Source organism: Accipiter gentilis, chromosome 14 (genome assembly GCF_929443795.1).
Source record: "Accipiter gentilis chromosome 14, bAccGen1.1, whole genome shotgun sequence".
NCBI classification, from domain to species: Eukaryota; Metazoa; Chordata; class Aves; order Accipitriformes; family Accipitridae; genus Astur; species Astur gentilis.
In genome coordinates, this window is record NC_064893.1 from 25,823,934 (window position 1) to 25,841,692 (window position 17,759).

At 41.4% G+C, this 17,759-nt stretch overlaps 1 protein-coding gene across 1 annotated transcript; it reads right to left on the bottom strand.

Moving 5' to 3' along the window:
• Positions 1-4,525: 4,525 nt before the first annotated feature.
• On the bottom strand, positions 4,526-16,424 carry ZFP64 (ZFP64 zinc finger protein). Its single transcript, XM_049817120.1, has 6 exons — positions 16,364-16,424; positions 15,592-15,831; positions 14,043-14,204; positions 12,976-13,038; positions 12,129-12,380; positions 4,526-8,151 (listed from the first exon to the last, which is right to left on the bottom strand). The coding sequence occupies exons 1-6, from the start codon at positions 16,422-16,424 to the stop codon at positions 6,851-6,853; spliced, it is 2,079 nt and encodes a 692-aa protein (XP_049673077.1). The 3' UTR covers positions 4,526-6,850.
• Positions 16,425-17,759: the final 1,335 nt, after the last annotated feature.

A 17,759-nucleotide genomic window follows, 5' to 3' on the forward strand; every position in this document is an offset into this window, starting at 1 on the left:
CAAAATTCACCCATTCTATCACTAACCAAGAGCTTTTGCTTTCAGACATAAAAAGCAAGTTTACATAAGGTCTGAAACTAGAAACTTAGAGCAATCCCCACAACACCTCTGCCAAAGTTGAATCTGTAATAATACAAAATTCCTGTCTTTTATAGAGGCAAATCCAACTCCTGAAGCCTATGGAATAAATTATCTGATATCACAGGCCACAGAATTCAGTGGCATTACAGCAGCAGACCCTGAACAGACGTGTTACTCTAATGGTATACAGCATTAAAAAAATCCAACTTTGCTTTGTCATGGACTGTTTTACCTCCCTACAACATTGTGGAGTCTCTGAAAGATGAAAGACAGCCATGTAACCAAATACTGTATGTTTTATGAGTCCTTCTCCGTGTCTAGCAACTGGAATAAAGACAAAGGCAGAACTGGATACCCGAGAGAGAAAAGAAAGCTTTTCCTGGGACAGACTTTTAATTCACAATGATACCTGAGACATTATTTCCTCAGGTCACTATAGAAACCTTTATCACCTTATGAAAGGTCATTGGGATAAGTGACAGGAGACATCAGCTTCTCTTAACAATATTGGTTTCTCTTCTTAAAATTTAAATAACAAGGCTAAAGATTTTCCGACTGGAGATGTAAAAGGCCATTAGAGTATCCAGTCAATATTCCTGAAATTATAGGATAGAAACCTTTCCAATGAGGACACAGCAAATAGTTTTTATAGACACCAGAGCATTGCATTGCAAAAAGGACAACTAACTACATTTTGACTGTGAAAACAAATAAATAAGTGCAGAATCAGAAATAAGGAATAAAATAAATGTATCTAAAAAGAAGCCTTTCCCCAGTTGTTTGTAATCTAGAGAAAAATGTCTTGGCATGCTTCTAACATTTTTAAAGAACAATTTAATACCCACAACAGAAGGTACTTTCCAGTGCAGCCAGTCAGATCATCATAGCATTAACTAGCTCTCCCAAAATGATTGGGAAATATTCTGATTATAATTTTTTAATTGCAAAACCCATGCGTATGCAATAGAAGTTTGGTTTTCACCCAGATCCCAAAGGAGCTAACTTTGGGCCAAGTTCTGCTGCTTTTAGGTCTCCTCTCATGTGAGGACTTGATCCCATTCACTCATCCAGGAGTACTTCCCCGTGCATCTGCATATCCAGTAACCCCCCCTGTGCATGGGACAAATTGATGCTGGTTTTGAGCAGGAATCTGCCATTTTGATGCAAATGACAGTTAAGGTGTTTATCAAAACCACATAAAAGATACTGGAAACACTGATAGAGGGCTTAATCCAGAGGGCTGCTGGTTTATTGTTCAAACTCAACACTGGGTCTTTCTGGGGACATTGTTCAGGAGCTCACGCAAATAACTGCCACCCCAAAACACAATTAAAGGTGTCGAAGACAAAGACGACAAATTTTTCTTTGGACTTTGGATTTTTTTCCTGCGGCATGTTTCTACCTCACAAAAACGGGGGGGGGAAAAGCACATTCTAGCAGGTCTTGGAGAGGATAAGCCTCTGCTCATGTGATACTTGGGTCTGGTTTTGAAAAGCAGTGTCATGGAGTAACAACAACAAAATCAAAAAAAGGTTGGGAAGGATACAAGAGCAGGGGCTTGTTCTATTTGAAATGCATACAGGCTATGCACCACTGCTTGCTTAGTGTTCTGACTAATGTTCTTGCTCTGTTTAACCTCATTTCTTTAAGCAGTCAGAGATTCATATTCACAGAAGAGGGAGGACTGTAACACACTAACTTCAAAATGGGACTCCACAAGCAAATTGTGTAAAAAGCACAAGACTGTGCAGAGAGCAAAACCTGCAAATGAATGTGTTGGAGGAAGCTAACCGTGGAATATTTAGTTATCCGTTTTCCTCTTAGTGCCAGTTCAGTGCAATGCAGCGTAAACATCATCCATTTTGTAACAAGCAAGCAGAAGTGAGAAGCACCCCCCAAGCAGCAGCCTGGGTAGCCAGGTTTGCTTGCTCTGTGCCACACACGCACCGTGGGGCTCAGTGCTTACCAGGCAGGGCTTGGAGATTGCCAGGCAGAACAAAATTAATCCAGATATTTTCTCCTGGGAAGAGGCAACTTGCTACAGAGCTCTGAGGCTATGGCAGAACTCTAGGAGGGTATACAATTTATTTATCATGTGCTTGAAAGCAAGCAAGCTCTACAAGAGACACTTGTTATGAATTACCATGCTCTCTCAAGGGATAGTTCTGTTGATAACATGAAGAATGTATTAAATGACTATCAGAGATTAAAACAATCTGCTTCTGCCAGCTCCCAAACACAAAGAAAGACCATTACTGTCATACACAGAAATAAAGCTAGAATATTGGAATAGAAAATTGAAAAAAAAAAAATTGCCCCCCACGTTAGCCTTGGTTATCAGCTTTTTTTTTTTTTTTTTTTTTTTAGGGTGGAGGAAAGAAGTCTCTAGATTGTTCACTTAAACATAATGCAATCAGCTAAACAATGTTGAAGAAGCAGCCCTAAGCTCTGTCTATTCATTCACACCATTTTGTTATCTTTCCTGTTTATCTTCGAGGCACACATAGGACCAGAATGAAGGTTAGTCTTTACAATATGACAAATCTACTGGTTTCCTATTTTAGAAGGTAAACAAGGCTTTTTGTGAAACTGAAATGCAGATAACAGAGCTGTGTAACGTTAAGTGTGACATTAGATTGAACATGAGATTCCTGGACGTGGTGGTGCATCCCCTGGGTGCAGGCCTGTTGGCCAAGTGCAAACACAGATAAATTGCAATTCAAACCACCAGCTTAGTCAAAATCTCTTATTTTGTATCATTCTTGTAGTGCATGACAATTCTGCAGTTGCAAACTATGTACAGATTAAAAGTAATTAACAAGGAGTAAAAAATGATCAGTTTAACATAAATTGTGAGATTAAGTTCTGTCCATAAATGGGATCTTAACAGTAGAGATCTTAGAGGACTTTTTTTTTTAAATTATTATTTGTTGTTTTTTATCTTAAATCAAAATAAGATTTTTACAGCTAAGCTTTTTGTAACGTCTTATAAAATTGGATTTTGAAATGTTTTTACCCGGGAAAGAGTTAAAAGCAGGGAACTGTTTAACAGGAAACATATCACGCAGAACAGACCACACTTAAAAGTTTATCTGGTTCTCTAGCACCACCTGTAGATGATACAGAATACTTCACCCTCATGAAACCCTGCATACAGAATTCATTTACACCAACGAGCATATGGAAATTAATGTTACTTTTCAGTTGCCAAATTGTAGTACATTTGCACTTTCAAGTTTTCAGGCTTGGTACAATTTTCTATACCCGAAAGCTTGCCTATCAGCAGCTAGTCTAACTACCTCCAAACTTTTGTCTTAAAATAAGGGTACCACTCCTTTTGTAGGAACATACAGTGACCAGCTCTAAACCCAGAGCAGCACATTTCCACCAGCCCCTGTTCCACCGCCAGGCAGAAGCTTCTTGTCCAGCCGGAGCACTTGGAAAGCTCCATCACTAGGGACTCCTGACATCCAAGTCCCTTAGTTGGGCTACTTAAACTCTGTACCCACATGGCTTGTAGAAATTAAAATATAATTGTCCTTGAGATTGCCAGCCTTCATAAAATCAACCAGCAGGAAATATTGGGAACGTGGCCTGTGAGCAAGCAGATACAGAGGCAGACTTACCAGTGACAAAACCAAGTATGTGAGGGCAGATCAATTTAGATTCTTTTGTCTTACAATAAAGGGAAAATATACAGTAACTGGTATTAAAACCTAGGTCACCAATGGATTGGTTAATCCTATTCAAAGACCTAGCACAGCTTTTGAAAGCTGAGAGTATAATTTGCTATCACCATTTGCATTGCTCAGCATTACAATTTGGCAAAAAAAGGAGCTGGAAGAAATCTCCCGCCCGACCTATCTCTGGTTTGATCTTGGTTATAGTTTACCATCTACTTTGCTATGCTAGTGTAACTGTGGAGCAGTGCTGTAAACTGGACCACTGAGATGACCTGAAGGAGCCCCGGCTGCCTCTCCAGGTCAAACAGACTTGAACTTCAACTGCACTGAACTTTCCCCAAGCTTGCTCTCCTGCAGCTCAGCTGCCTGTCAGCACACGGTCACAGCCTGTGCAGCTCAGCCCTGCCAGGCACTCGCACTCCTGGGGAAGCATCTCCTCCCCTGCGATGCCAGTGCTGCACATAGTAGAACCCCTGTAAGCTGGGTGAAAAATGTGTATTTACTGTTACAGGACTGAAAGCACCCAATCTTTCACTACTGTTTACAATAACTATTGGCCTAGTGCACAGAAACACTGTACACAGCCTGATGGTATAGATCATGCACATACGTACACATACATTTGGAGAAGGGTTAATAGTGAAGAATTGCTACTATGCCATGCATTTTAATTCAAAGATAACAAAGCGTTTGATCTATGCTGCTCCAGTGATCGTTTACAACCTGGGTATCAGGGACCACATATAACAACATCAAGCACTTACCTGTGATGTCTTTTATCTTCCAAGTGCTTTACAAGTAATATCAACACAGTTGAAATGTAACGATCAAGTCTGTGCTATAGGCACAACAACGAAACATGACTGGAGAGCCACAAAACGGCAACACCAGCGTTAAAATTCAAAGTATCTAGGCTTTCAATTTATTGTTCTCAATGAATGTTCTGCAGTGATCTAATGTAGTATAAACCTCCCACCTACTTCTAATTTATATAAAAATAGGTGTGCTCAGTGACTTGGAACTGGGTCTTGTCGGCTCCTGGAATCACCTATCTGCAGGGAAGAGGTAATTAACAGGTGACAAACCTCTATCACCAGAAAAGTTGGAGAACAAGCGTAGGGAATAATAAACCCTGAAACACAACTGTCTGTGAACTTAGAACTTTTGCTTCATATTTTAATATGGCATGGTGCTAGGAAACAAGTCTTTAATAATGCCTTTTTAATGAAGCATTTATGAAGTTTCTCCCTCTAACTGGAGTGTGGCCTTTTCTGACATCCACAAATGTCAGGCACACTGTCAGACAGTTCAAATCAAACCCCAGATTTTAAAACCAACGTTATTTGGAAGGGTTTTTTTTGTTTTAAAAGAACATTAATTTAGAATCAAGGATTAGGAAGGCATAAGAGAAACGGATCTTCAGTAATACTATTTCCCATAAATAACGAAGACAGCAATACTGAAGCAGTCAAGTTTAAACAACCCTTATTTAAAAAAAACCCTGGAGTCACATTTTCAAGAACAGCCTGTTACGACTGTACTTGTGAGTTATGACTGCATTTTCTTACTCGTCATGGTAAAGCAGGAAGCCTTACACTGTATGTAGAGTACGTACCACACAGAGGGAAGGAGCAGGAAGCACCCCCACACGCACAAAATAAAGGCTGTACAAATAAAAATGTCAAGCACGAGGCCTATTCAGAAAGTGGCCCTAATTATATAATCTTCATAAGTCTTCCAAGCATGTTTCTAGCACATAAAGCAACCATTCAGTGTCTCCCACTAGCAAATACTGTGAAATTTAACTTGACTTTGATTTCCCAAGAGGGAATCTCAGAGCTAATTTTGATACCAGTCTCTTTTCAGTCTTCATGTATGTTAACAATTGTCCTTGGGATGCTGTCTGGATGTGAAATGATCTCTGATTTTTGCAGATCCAGACACCTACACAGCTGTCTATTTTCCCCAACTTGAGTCTGTTCTTTAACTAGATAGTTCGGTAGTGAAGATATTATTTGCAACTACTACAAGAATGCTCACCAGATAGGACTAAAATATTGCATATTTCAAAATACAGCCTAGAATTCATGTGTTATAGAAACATGCATCACATAATGGTAAGTTACTACCTCATTGTGATCCAAACTGAATTTATGCTAGAGTTTCAGACCTTAGATTAGAATCTACTTTTTTATTTTAAATGGAATGAATTCTATCTTTTCCTTTTTCCCCCCTCACTTGAAAAAAACCAGAGGCAAAATGTAATGCACTTTTTACCAACCATGCAACTACAAACAGGCAGCATCAAAATAAAAACAAAATTTAAGTAGTGTTTGTAAAAAATATATTTGCAGTTGTTTTGTTCTTTAAAACACAGGTGCCTCTGACAGAGATCACTGTGCTGTATATATTATTTTCAATAGTGTTCTTGCTAACAAAGTTAATTATTACTGATGGACAGACAAAATTCTTTTGTCTTCTAAGAAAGATCACCTGGTCTTCTGCATAAGCATTTCCAGATTAAGTGCCAGGTGCTAGCAACTTCTACAGATATTAAGGAATAGCCCCCATAAACTTTACTAGGGCTGCATTAGACCCAGTAGTAGACATTTCTTACAGATCAACAATCAACCAGGTGCAGTTAATGAATACATAGCATGTAATTGAAACAGAGTTCACTTAAAAATATACTTCAGAATGGCTTGGACTATTACCTTTTTGTGTGTGCATGAAAGAACGAGCCTGCTGTGAAGGTAATTCATCGTAAGGTGAGGCTTTCTTATTTTAGCCAGCACAATACAAGGATCATATTCTGGGAAGCTTACTGCTTGGTGAAATTGTCAACAGTTGCTTTGATGCTCAGGTTTTACAAAGAACACAGCCTCCAATTTCAATAGAGGCACATAAATATACACAGCCTTTTTCACATACAAGATGTATGTTTCCATGTACAGACAAGTAAAATGTGTAAGTGGAAGGTATTTGGCTTTGTAGGACAAATCCTCATTCATTTATGTCCTATGCATTTCTGCTGAATTCAGCACTGCCTCCGAGACTGAAATTTGTTTAGTAATAGTACTTCGCGACTAATCTGGTATGGAGTCTGCTGGACATAGCAAAGCTGTATGGGCTCCACTTTGAATGATAGAATAGGTCTGCTTCGGGGCTTCTGTGTGAGAGGATGAAGAAAAGATAGGAGGAGGGGGAGCTGAAGTGGACACTGTTATGCTCTGACCTCCATCACTAACCACAGTCACTTCTGTTGCTCCTTCTTGTATCAAAGCATTAAGGCCTTCTAAGTCAGAGCAGCTGATTCCAGAGCTGGTGATGAAAGCTTGGTTTGCTGAAGCCTCATGACTGCCAACAGGAGCAGCAGGAATGAGAGTTTGATGTAAAGCACTTCCATCGCTTTGGTCATGGGTTGTGAGAAGAACTGCTGGTTGTGCCACAGGCCCTGCTTCGCTTTGAGATATGGGAGGCGGAGGTGGTGCCAACAAACTGACTTGGCCCAGAAGCTGCAAGCGGCTGTTGGCCGAGAGGTCTTCCTGATTCTGGCTAACTAATGTAGGAGGCATGACATTCACAGATGCAGCCTGAACGATACTGTTAGTCTGAGGGACCTGGTGACCCACAATGATCTTGACCCTTCCCTCATTGTATGGAGAAACCTGAGCAGCCTGAAGTGGGACCTGGAGGTGACTGACAGTAATCGGGGCACTGGTCTGCCGACTGGGATCCACCTGGAGCTGTAGAACAGCCAGTTCGTTATTTTTAGATCCATTATACATACTGTGCTGCTTCTTATGACTCCTAAGAGAATCTTCTCGGACAAAGGAAGCATCACACAGGTCACACTTAAATGCTTTCTTGGCATCCAATTTGGCAACTTGCCTGGAGCCACCTTGCTTTGGCCTATCTCCTTCCTTCTTCTCCACTGTTTGCTTCTTGGTCTTGACTTTGTCACCATGAGCTTTCCTCACATGAGTCGTGAGGTTGCTCCGCTGCTTGGTATCAAAGCTGCAGAATTCACATTTGAAAGGACGATCTTTGCAATGAATTCGCTCGTGCACCTTCAGAGCTGCCTTGTTGGAGCAAGAGTAGTTGCACTCTGAGCACTTCACTGGTTGTTCGGGCTGATGAGTTCTTATGTGGTGCCGAAGGCTTGTTTTGTTTCCACACTGAAATTCACACTCTGGACACTTGAGAGTATTTTCCATGCTGTGCTTGATACGAATGTGTGATTTCAAGTTTCCTTTCATGGCACACCGGACCTCACAGAACTCACATTTATAAGGTTTCTCACCAGAATGCACACGCATGTGCCTCTTCAAGTCTGAGTTGATTTTAAATTTAGCAGGACACATCTGGCATTGGAAAGGAGCATCTCCTGTCAACAAAAAACACAGCTCAAATCACAGATGAGACACCAAGATCCACTGGAGAGACCAATGCTATAATGAATTATGTATAGCTGACTTGTTCTAAATACCTGTAAACTCCCAACATATTTTCAACATGTAGAGAACTTTAATGGCACAGTATTTATCACCTGGTGCATTTGGGTGTAAACTCTCCATGAGCATGCCTGCCCACATCTGTTCCGTTTTGATGTCTTCATCGTATATATTCTCCATTTTCAGTTCATTTTATGTGTAGAACTGTTCAGTGTGCTTCAGATAAGTGACTGAAGTTTCTCCTTTGTCCCTTTTTTAGCAACAGTGTAAGTCAACTAGTGTTTAAAATTAACAAAAATAAACACTGTAACTTTAACAGCTGCTATACTTTTGAAGTCTAAGAAAACAGCGTAAAGACATTCAAGTCTTGGGTTATTACTACAAGATTTACAGGGAGGCTTGTAGGTTAACTTTAAGCCTAGGTAAATGGTAGGCTACTGCAGAAACAGATGCTTAATGGGCACCAGCCTTACTGCTCAACCATATATTCCTTACTGCCTTTCTTGTACATTTGTTCACATGGTAAGTTAGATTAGCTGACAAGAAAAACTGATTACTTTTTTTGGCTTGGTTCATGTGGTGTGGCACAAATACTATTGCTGGCACAGAAAGGCAGTGGAAACTCTTTTCCAGAACATAGGGAGATGTAGGGACAAAAGTCCATACCTAGGTCAGTGTCAGGTGACTGCACAACCATAGGATTACTACAGCTATAGGAGAGAGGAGAGGAAAAAAAAAAAAAAAAAAAAGAGGGATCACAGCTACATAGCTGCAACTGGAAAAGACAAATGTGAGACTAATGAAACATGCATGCAAGTATGTGACTCTAGGGAAATGTGCTTACACAGAGAAGTAACATTAAGCTTTTGTTTTTCTGACATTACAGCAACCAAGAGATATTTGCACCATGTATCATACCTAATAATGTTCCACAGATCAATTCAAGAAAATCTAATATTGGTTTGTATTCTCACAATATCAGTTTGTACTCATGCAAACAGGTACAGAAAATATTCTTAAGTGCCCGGGGATTTTTTTGGTGGGTTGGTGGTTTTTTTTTTTTTTTTGTTTGTTTGTTTTTTTTTTTTTTTTTTTGAGAGCAATGCTGATCCAGAAATCTAACTATAGTAGTTGAAAATTAGATAAAACTCTTAAACTGACAAAGCAAGAAAAATGAACACACTCAACTGCAAGATCCTTGTAAGCCTATTTATGTCAGACTACCTACACGAATAACCATTTGAATTGCCTGGATCTAAACCAGTATTTTGCATTTTCTTTATTTGCAGGCTTGTGTCACCACATGTATGACCAAATTAAGCTGTAGCTCTGTTTAGTCCATAATCAATTCCAGGGTAAAGACCAGTGACTCCACTCTGAAGTAATTAAAAACAAATCCAAAGCAAACCTACCAACCCAACTGAATAACTGTTCACTTTTTTTCTTTAATCTAAATATGTAGTTCTCTAAAATACCTAACCATGAAGTCTTTAGGTAGGTATTATTTTGAAAAACTGGAAGAATTGTGTCATTAGGTTCTAAGATACCCTTGGTGGGGGAAGGAAAAAGAGAGTGTACTTACTTCAGCAAGCATTTATCTTCTTTAATAATCAAACTGCAAATGGCTGATTTATTTTATAAGTTAATATTTTATAGAGTTTTTGATAGCTGTATAATTTTGCATAATTTGCTTATCCAGCTACATATGTCATAGGTTTAGCTACATATTTTTCAAATCAAGTTGTGGCCTACTGTGCTAATCCATGTATCTGTTTAATAATTGAGATACATGGTGCATTATCTATATTAAACAGATTTTATTAATGAAGATGCACTGTTTGTTCATGTAGTTTATTTTACAGTCTCAGCTGCATACTCAGCTACTGATTTTTTATCTACTTTGCTGATGAAGGCACAGTACGTATTTCAATGACTTAATTTTCACATACAGGGTTGCACAATATATGAAAATGAATTAGTAATTTTACTGAATATAGCAAAGTATGTTGGTTCAGTTTATTTAAAGCGTAGTCTATTACTTATATTTCTTTATATTTCTGTCCATACCTAATTGACACTGACAGAATATAGCTTAAAAAAAAGTGAGTGTCTGAGCCTGGAATTACTAATTGTAAGAGTAGTTTTACTCAAATTAACAGGAAACTGATCTTAGATGACTAGTTCAACAAGTAATGCTATGTAGATGATCTCACTCAGAGCAATGTAGATTACACTCACCTTCTAGAGAATGACTAATTTAATTCCAGTAAGCAATATATTCTACATACCAGTCTCACTAGTCTTACTTTTCTCCTAAAATTGGCTGTGTGCATAACAGCTTTGTAGCCTAACAAGGATGAAACGATTACTTTGAAAATTCTTGTGCCTCCTTCCAGTGAATCAAAGAAAAAAGTCCTTTTACAAAAGAGGATTTATTTTGGAGAAATGGAAGAGACAACAAAACTAAAGACTTGAATTTTAGCATAATTCCATTGCTTAAGATACAACACACTGATCTGCCAAAAATAAAGAAGGAAGCCTAAAACCCCTTCCCAACTACTGCAGTATTTAATGCCACAAAAATCTAACTACTGGAAATACAAGAGAACCGTGATCATTCATAGGTTCTCCCACAGCCAAATTCAGAGCATATCTGCCCATGTACATAAATGCACAAGTATGCATGCTCTTATATGACACTGGGAAAATGCAATACCATATTTTCTGACTAGTGTTTACTTACAGATAACTTCTCATAACAACCCATACTATTTTGACTGACCATCGCATCTTCTTATATAGCAATAGAAAGAGGGAAACTTGTAAGACCACTGCCTGACAGTCCTGCCTGTTCCATCACAGTAGATTTGTGAAGTATAAAAGATTCTTTTCTACTAGAGACAGATTGGTTTAACCCTCCCCTCCTTCACAATGCACAAGGGATTTCTTTCTTTTATCTACTCAAAATAAATCCCATCTTGCACACATCTGAACTAATGTTGTTTAGTACTCGAATTCAGAATCAGATGTAGGATAGGTTCAAAGCTAATCTAGTAATCACTGAACCATAACCACCTTGCAGCTAAAATTCACAGAACTAATCAAATGTATAAAAGACAACACAGAAACTAATCCAGTACCCTGGATTAGGTGAAAAACAACATACAAAGACAACTGTACAAAGACAACTGTACAGCAGTACCTTTACAGCAAATCTCTTCTAGGAACAATCCATAAAAGAGAAATCTGATTAAAATGAAACTTAGGCAAATAAAAAATGATACAATGTTTATAAGCCTGGAGGCTAAAGCTTTCTATCCATAGAGAAAAAATTATATGGGCAGCATATAGTTCCGGCTGCTCACGCTATGCTCTTAATGTCCATGAGTCTGCACATGGAAGGTACCACAAAGAAAGGTCAAAGAAATATGTAACTTAACTTGCTAATTACTTGCTAATTTACTGATGCAAGAAAATTTAACCTAGGCAGCTGAGGCTTGCACTGATATAACTAGTTCAATTATAAAGTAATTTCAGTGTTTCTAATATAGTGGACCAGATCTGAGAGACACAGATAGGAACCTAGATACTCTTAAACAATCAATCAAGCAATTAGATCCTTCAGTTCTACTGGGTTGAGAACATCTAATAGGCAGTTTCAGAATCAATTTAGAAGAAAATCTACGAAGAGTCAGATCTGTCTTCTGATTGCTTCCAGGTATTTTTAGTAGAGCTGTATTGCCCTGCTAGATTCTATGCCCAAGAAATTCACAGAAGCTGGATGCCTAGGTGCTTTTGAGAATTCGAATAAGCTGTTTCCAGCATCTTTTACCTTTTAAAATCTGTACCTTTTAAAATCTTCCCTATGACCTTCAAACCTTTACAGATCTGAATTTTAGTATAAACTTACCTGTGTGGGATCTGAGATGTACAGTTAGCTGGCTAGAGTTGCGGCTTGCATAAGGACAGATCTGGCATTTAAAAGGACGCTCATTGGAGTGAATGCGCTGGTGCTTGTTGAGACTGCTGCTGTCAGCAGCTGCATAGTCACAGTGTTTACATTTGTAAGGCTTCACCCCAGTATGAGAACGCATATGCATCTTCAGCTTATCTTTACGACTAAAACATTTGTTGCAAACTTCACATTTATGGGGCTTGTCTCCTGAAACAAACAGAAGAGCATCAACACATCAAAAATTTTTGCAACATAAGGGTATTGTTGCAATTAAAAAAAAAAAAAAAGGCGCACACTAAACACTTAACAGAAACAGGGCTAGTTTTCAAAAGCTGGACATTGGATTTCAGCAGCCATCCTATCAGCCAAGAACTCTTCTATGCTCCAGAAGGCTGCATGCACAAGTACAACAAATATAACCCTTTGGAACTTTCTCCCTTTACAACTCTGAAATTGCAGTTTAGGGGGAAGGGAGGTGACATGTTGGAATCATTGTTCCATATGAAGAATAAACTAGGTTTATGCACTACCACGACACTGCACCCTGATAAACATGTGATCTGCACCTCAGAAATGTAACTGTGCCTTAAATCGATGTACAGTATTCATGTTTCACAGCTGAGTGCTACTGCCCATAGGGAGACACGGCTTACCCAAAAAGGGCAATTCCCCAGGCAGAGACAACTACAATATTAGGATGTACAGACATTCTATAGATATACTATTTTGTAGGAAAATACCTTTTGGCAAAAAGCCAAAAGGAGGAAATCAATCAAAACCAAAATATAGCAACTGTATAGACCTGTGTGTGTTCGTAGATGACGTTCCATATCCTTCATGCCATAGGAAGTCTTGAACTGGCAACCTGAAAATGGTAAGATTAAGATCATTAAATTCATGGAAAATCTAAAAAAAAATAATAAAAATATACTACCATATTCTGGGAATTATGTTTATTTTCAAGAAAATTTTCTTTAAAATTCAGTACTAACAGAAAAAGAATTCCCCATCCTGTTTACTCACATCTACTTAAAATAGTGACCGGCTTACTTATGAATAGTTTTCTAATGCTTCCCCTAGGAGGCAATTCACTCTCTACATTACCGTTTTCTGTAAGCTTTGAAACAAATTCTCTGGAATCTCTGCCTAGGATTTGAGATGCTCTTTACAGTACACAGGGGATGCTGGGGGAACTAATTAATTCCACATATGACTTCAAGTTAGTGCAATTGGGAACTCAGGTAACAGCTCACCATTCAGGACTTCTATCCAAGTGGAGAGTGCTACAGTTTTAGAGCATGGAAATGAATGCTAAGCATTTGAAATATGCCTTTCAAATGAAGGCAAGCTTGCAAAGAGATACTGTAACTTTTGCTACTGTTAACATGACTACTCATTTACATGGCTGTCTCTGCACAGGTTTTCTCTATATTGCATGGTTTTTACTCATTAAGGTCCCCAAATGATCCAGTTCAATCCATCCTTATAAAAATGCTAACTGACTAAAGACAAAACATATAATGCAAAATGCATGTATATTTCTCATGTACAACAATGGTGGTTAGCAAAAAGGTAAAAAGATTCTGCTCTTACATTGCTACCAGTATGGGCATAGGCCAATATCTATAAGCAAACCCACTGCAGCATAGCAGAGTATACCACAGCATAGGACCAAAATCTAAGCACGTGAAATCAATAGCAAAACTACTACTGGTATCAACGGTAGTACATCACACCCTTCATAAGTAGGTTGCCTTCCAGGTTCTGCATGTCTTAACTGTTTAAGACAGACAGAGCTACTGTGCATATCACTATATGAAACCTATCAATTTTAAAATGAAAAGGAAGAAGGTATAGTCCACATCTTACCTGGATAGCAGCAGTTTAGTTTCTTCTGTGTAAGTGAGGAAGTGGATTTTCTTGAACGTGCTTTTGGTGGTGTAGAGACGATAGCAGCAGTTGGAGGCTCACTGCTCTCACTGGGCAGGTACGTTTGATAGCCATGCTCAAAAACAAACTCTGGTGCAGAAACTAAACACAAATAAGAGCTTAAATTTGAGAACATTAACTTCTCCAATCAGAAAAATCTAATTATTTTCTATTTTCATTAATTCCTTCTCTATTCTGTTTTTTCCAGCAACATTCTGTTCCTGGGTTCCTACTCACCTGGGGGAGGGGGAAAGGAAATAGACTTTTCTCTCCCTTGCTATCCTGCTGTCAGTGAAAATTCTGTCAAGACCTGATGAGCCATGCTGAACTGAATACAACTCTATGTAGGCCCAGTTGTGTCCCTTTGAATCCTATCTGACCACACTGTTCAGTTTCTTCAGAAGTTCATTTTCTTCTGATGCCTGTCCAGGTCTTACATTAACAAAGGTACGTTTGTTTTTCAACAGTGGCTGTGCTACAGCCCAAAGGAGAAAAAACTTGAATTACTTACACGGCAAATGTTGTCAAAAAGGCATCATGTAAACAATTTTTTTTTTTAAATTGTTAAAAGAGTTCAGCCTCTTTCAACTACACTGTTTTTAGCTGTTACTCACAAGAATAACAGCTGAAACTATCTCAGCCAAAGTAGCAGCTTTTAAATCAATTAAACAACGCTATTATACCCCAAAAGGGCAGAAGGATATAACTGCCCTCATTTTAAAGATGAGTAAATGTGAAGCAGAAAAATGACTCATCCAAAACCCACACTGAGTTGAGGGATTATAATACAAAAATTCCTGGAAGCGAGCCCTGAATTTGGTTTGTTTCACTGCTCTTCCAGATTCTCTGCCCTAATCTGTCTATCCAAATTAAAGTCAAATAATTTGGATTTTAGTAAGGTCCCAGACCAAAATAAAATAAAACTATATATAGAAGGGCAAACCTTCACACACGGAACAAAATTCTAGTTTTATTTAAATGTCTCCAGGATCAGGACCTCACTTGAGCCTTTTCACATAGGCAGAAATTTTGAGTAATATTTTTCCTGCCAATTAGTTATGGGAGCAATGTTAGGGAATGCAGTGTTCTCGCATAAAAAGGCCTGGATTGGTGCCCAACAGCAATTCTGTGTCTGTTTTTCATCAAGAGCACTCTTAAAAAAATCAAATGCATCGTAATTTGATTATTTTTCGTAAGTATTGACAATTTTAATTAGTTTGCGGAAGTTGGTCATACAACACTTAGGCGAGTCTCTAAACGAACTCCTATCTCCATTAGCAAATTCAGTAACTGTGGTCATACCAACACCAAGAAGGCAGCACGCCACTTATTTTTCTTCCTTTGCTCGCAGGTACGTGACAACTAATCTGAAAACTGTTATTTTAGCTTAGCGTGACGGGGACGGTCTGCACGAGCAGAGGGCTATGTAACGCTGCCACTTTGCAGGAGTCGAGTGCTTTCAAGCTCCTGGTACGCAAGACCACGGTACCTGTGATGGTTTGGGTCTCCGAAGCGATGGTCCTGGTCGTCGTTTGTGCCTGTGTCGACGGCACCGTTTCTTCCGACACAAACTGGACCGTACTGGTGGCCCCGGCTGTCGCACTAGTGAGCTGGCAACCGCTTTGCTTGTGCCCAACGAAGGCATCGAGGTTATTGAACTGCTGCTTGCAGATGCCACAAATGTGGATGTCAGGGGTGAGCTCCACCAGCACGGTGGTGCCACCGGGAACTGTGGAAAACACCAGCAAGGTCAACAACTCGTTTTTGAGAAAACGGGAACGGGTGAAGCCCCGCTAACTGACACACCGACCTCCCGCTGACCAAACGCCCCGGCCGCGGGGGAGCCCCTCAGGGCCCGGCCCTGCCTGGAGCTGTGGGGGTCAATTAGGGCTCTGCGGGGCACCGTGGGGGAGGGGGGGAGGCTGCCGGCCCCCAGGGTCTCAGGGTCCCGCGGGGGGTCCCCAGCCGCCGCGCTGCGGGCACTCGCCCAGCGGCCGCGGCCTGGCTCCACAGAGCTTGCCCGGGACCCACCGCCCGGCCCGGCCCGGCCCGCAGCCCCTCACCGCCTGCGCGGCCACGGCGCTCACCCAGATTCCCGGGTTCCCCCCCCGCCCCCCCCAGCCAGGTTCCCGGGCTCCGCTCCCGCCTAGTTTCATGCACTACTCAGGTTTCGGGGCCTGCCTAGGCCCCAGCTCAATTCGGCTTAACCGCCGCGCGGGCCCCGGAGCGCGCATAGCCCGCTGGCGCGCAGCGGCACTTACACTGCACGGGGCCGGGGAAGGCCGGCGCCACCCCCCCGCCGCCGCCGCTGCCGGGGTTCATGGCGGCAGCGAGCCCCGTACGCCTCCTCCGTCACCTGCAAGGGGCTTTTTACCGACGGGGAACCTCCCCCCACCCCCCCCCCGCGCCTCTCGGCCGCCGAGCGAGGGCGGATGTGGAGGAGCCGAGCATGCTCAGTGGCGGCGCCGAGGCTGCGGCTGCCCTCACCTACCGGCGGGCTGAGGGCTCCCGCCGCTGCCGCCCCCAGCCTCGCATGAGGGCGGCCGGAGCTGTCTCTCGCCTGGGCCGTCCCCGAGCAGGAACGTCTCTGACGAGCCTAAACCGCCGTTATTAAACCCCGCGGCCGCCAAAGCGAGGCCCCTGCGCCCTGCGTTCTGCCGTGGGCGCCCTCGCTGTGGCGAGGGTGGCTGCTCTGGCCCGGCCCTGAGGGGGCCGTGGCAGTAGCGGGGCTGAGGCCTCACGCGTGCCTCAGCCTGCTTCCCACAAAGGCCTTAATCTTAAATTGGAGCTTTAATTTGTCTAGCGGTGCTTGCGGGAGTTTGGCAGCGGGTTAGGGCTGACGCTGGGATTAAATCTTGGGGTAGTCGAAGCAGTGAAAACCAGCCTTCGGTTTTGGCTTTTTCTTGTGGGTCCTATTACTGGTCTTCCTGTGAAATCATGTTTATTGCTAGCACAACGCTAAGAGCTCCGCGGAGAACCAAACAGGTCGCACGGGCGTAATTGCCAGAAAACCACTCTGATATTCCCACTCTTTTTGCCAATCTTGCTTTTCAAGACCTCTCGTCTTACAGGCCATTTGGCTTCCACGTGCCCTCAACCTTTCCTTCAGTCATGCTCACCCCAAATCTCAAAGATAACTTCATTTATCGTGCCAAATAAGAATCGGATACCCACGGAAGTTACTGGAAAGCCTCTCTGTTGATTGAGTGGGTTTCTGGATATACGCCTCAGTGTGCATTACAGGCAGATAGTGTTCCTCTTGCTTAGGGTTGGAGAAAACTTTCCTAGAGGGTGACACCCCTTTTTAGGGGGGATTGACGTTTTGTGCCAAGTATGTTTACTGCTTTGCAGTAACAAACTGGCTGAGCTCTTTCAGAGTGCCAGCTCACTGAAAGTTATGTTGCTTTGCCCTATATTAAAAATGCAGCTATTCAGGAAGGACCCACAGCATTATACATACATTGAGTAGAAAATGGAAATTCGGAAGTCAGATGGCCTTTGCTTTCGGTAGATGCCTTTTCCTACTTGAATTTAACCGAGCTATAAGACCATCCATTTGCATGTGATCGGTGAAGACTCAGTGTTTGCCAGCTGAAGCCTGACAGACATATTCCATCTATGCGCACTTTGCATCCAGTTCAGGTTCCTGCTACCTTC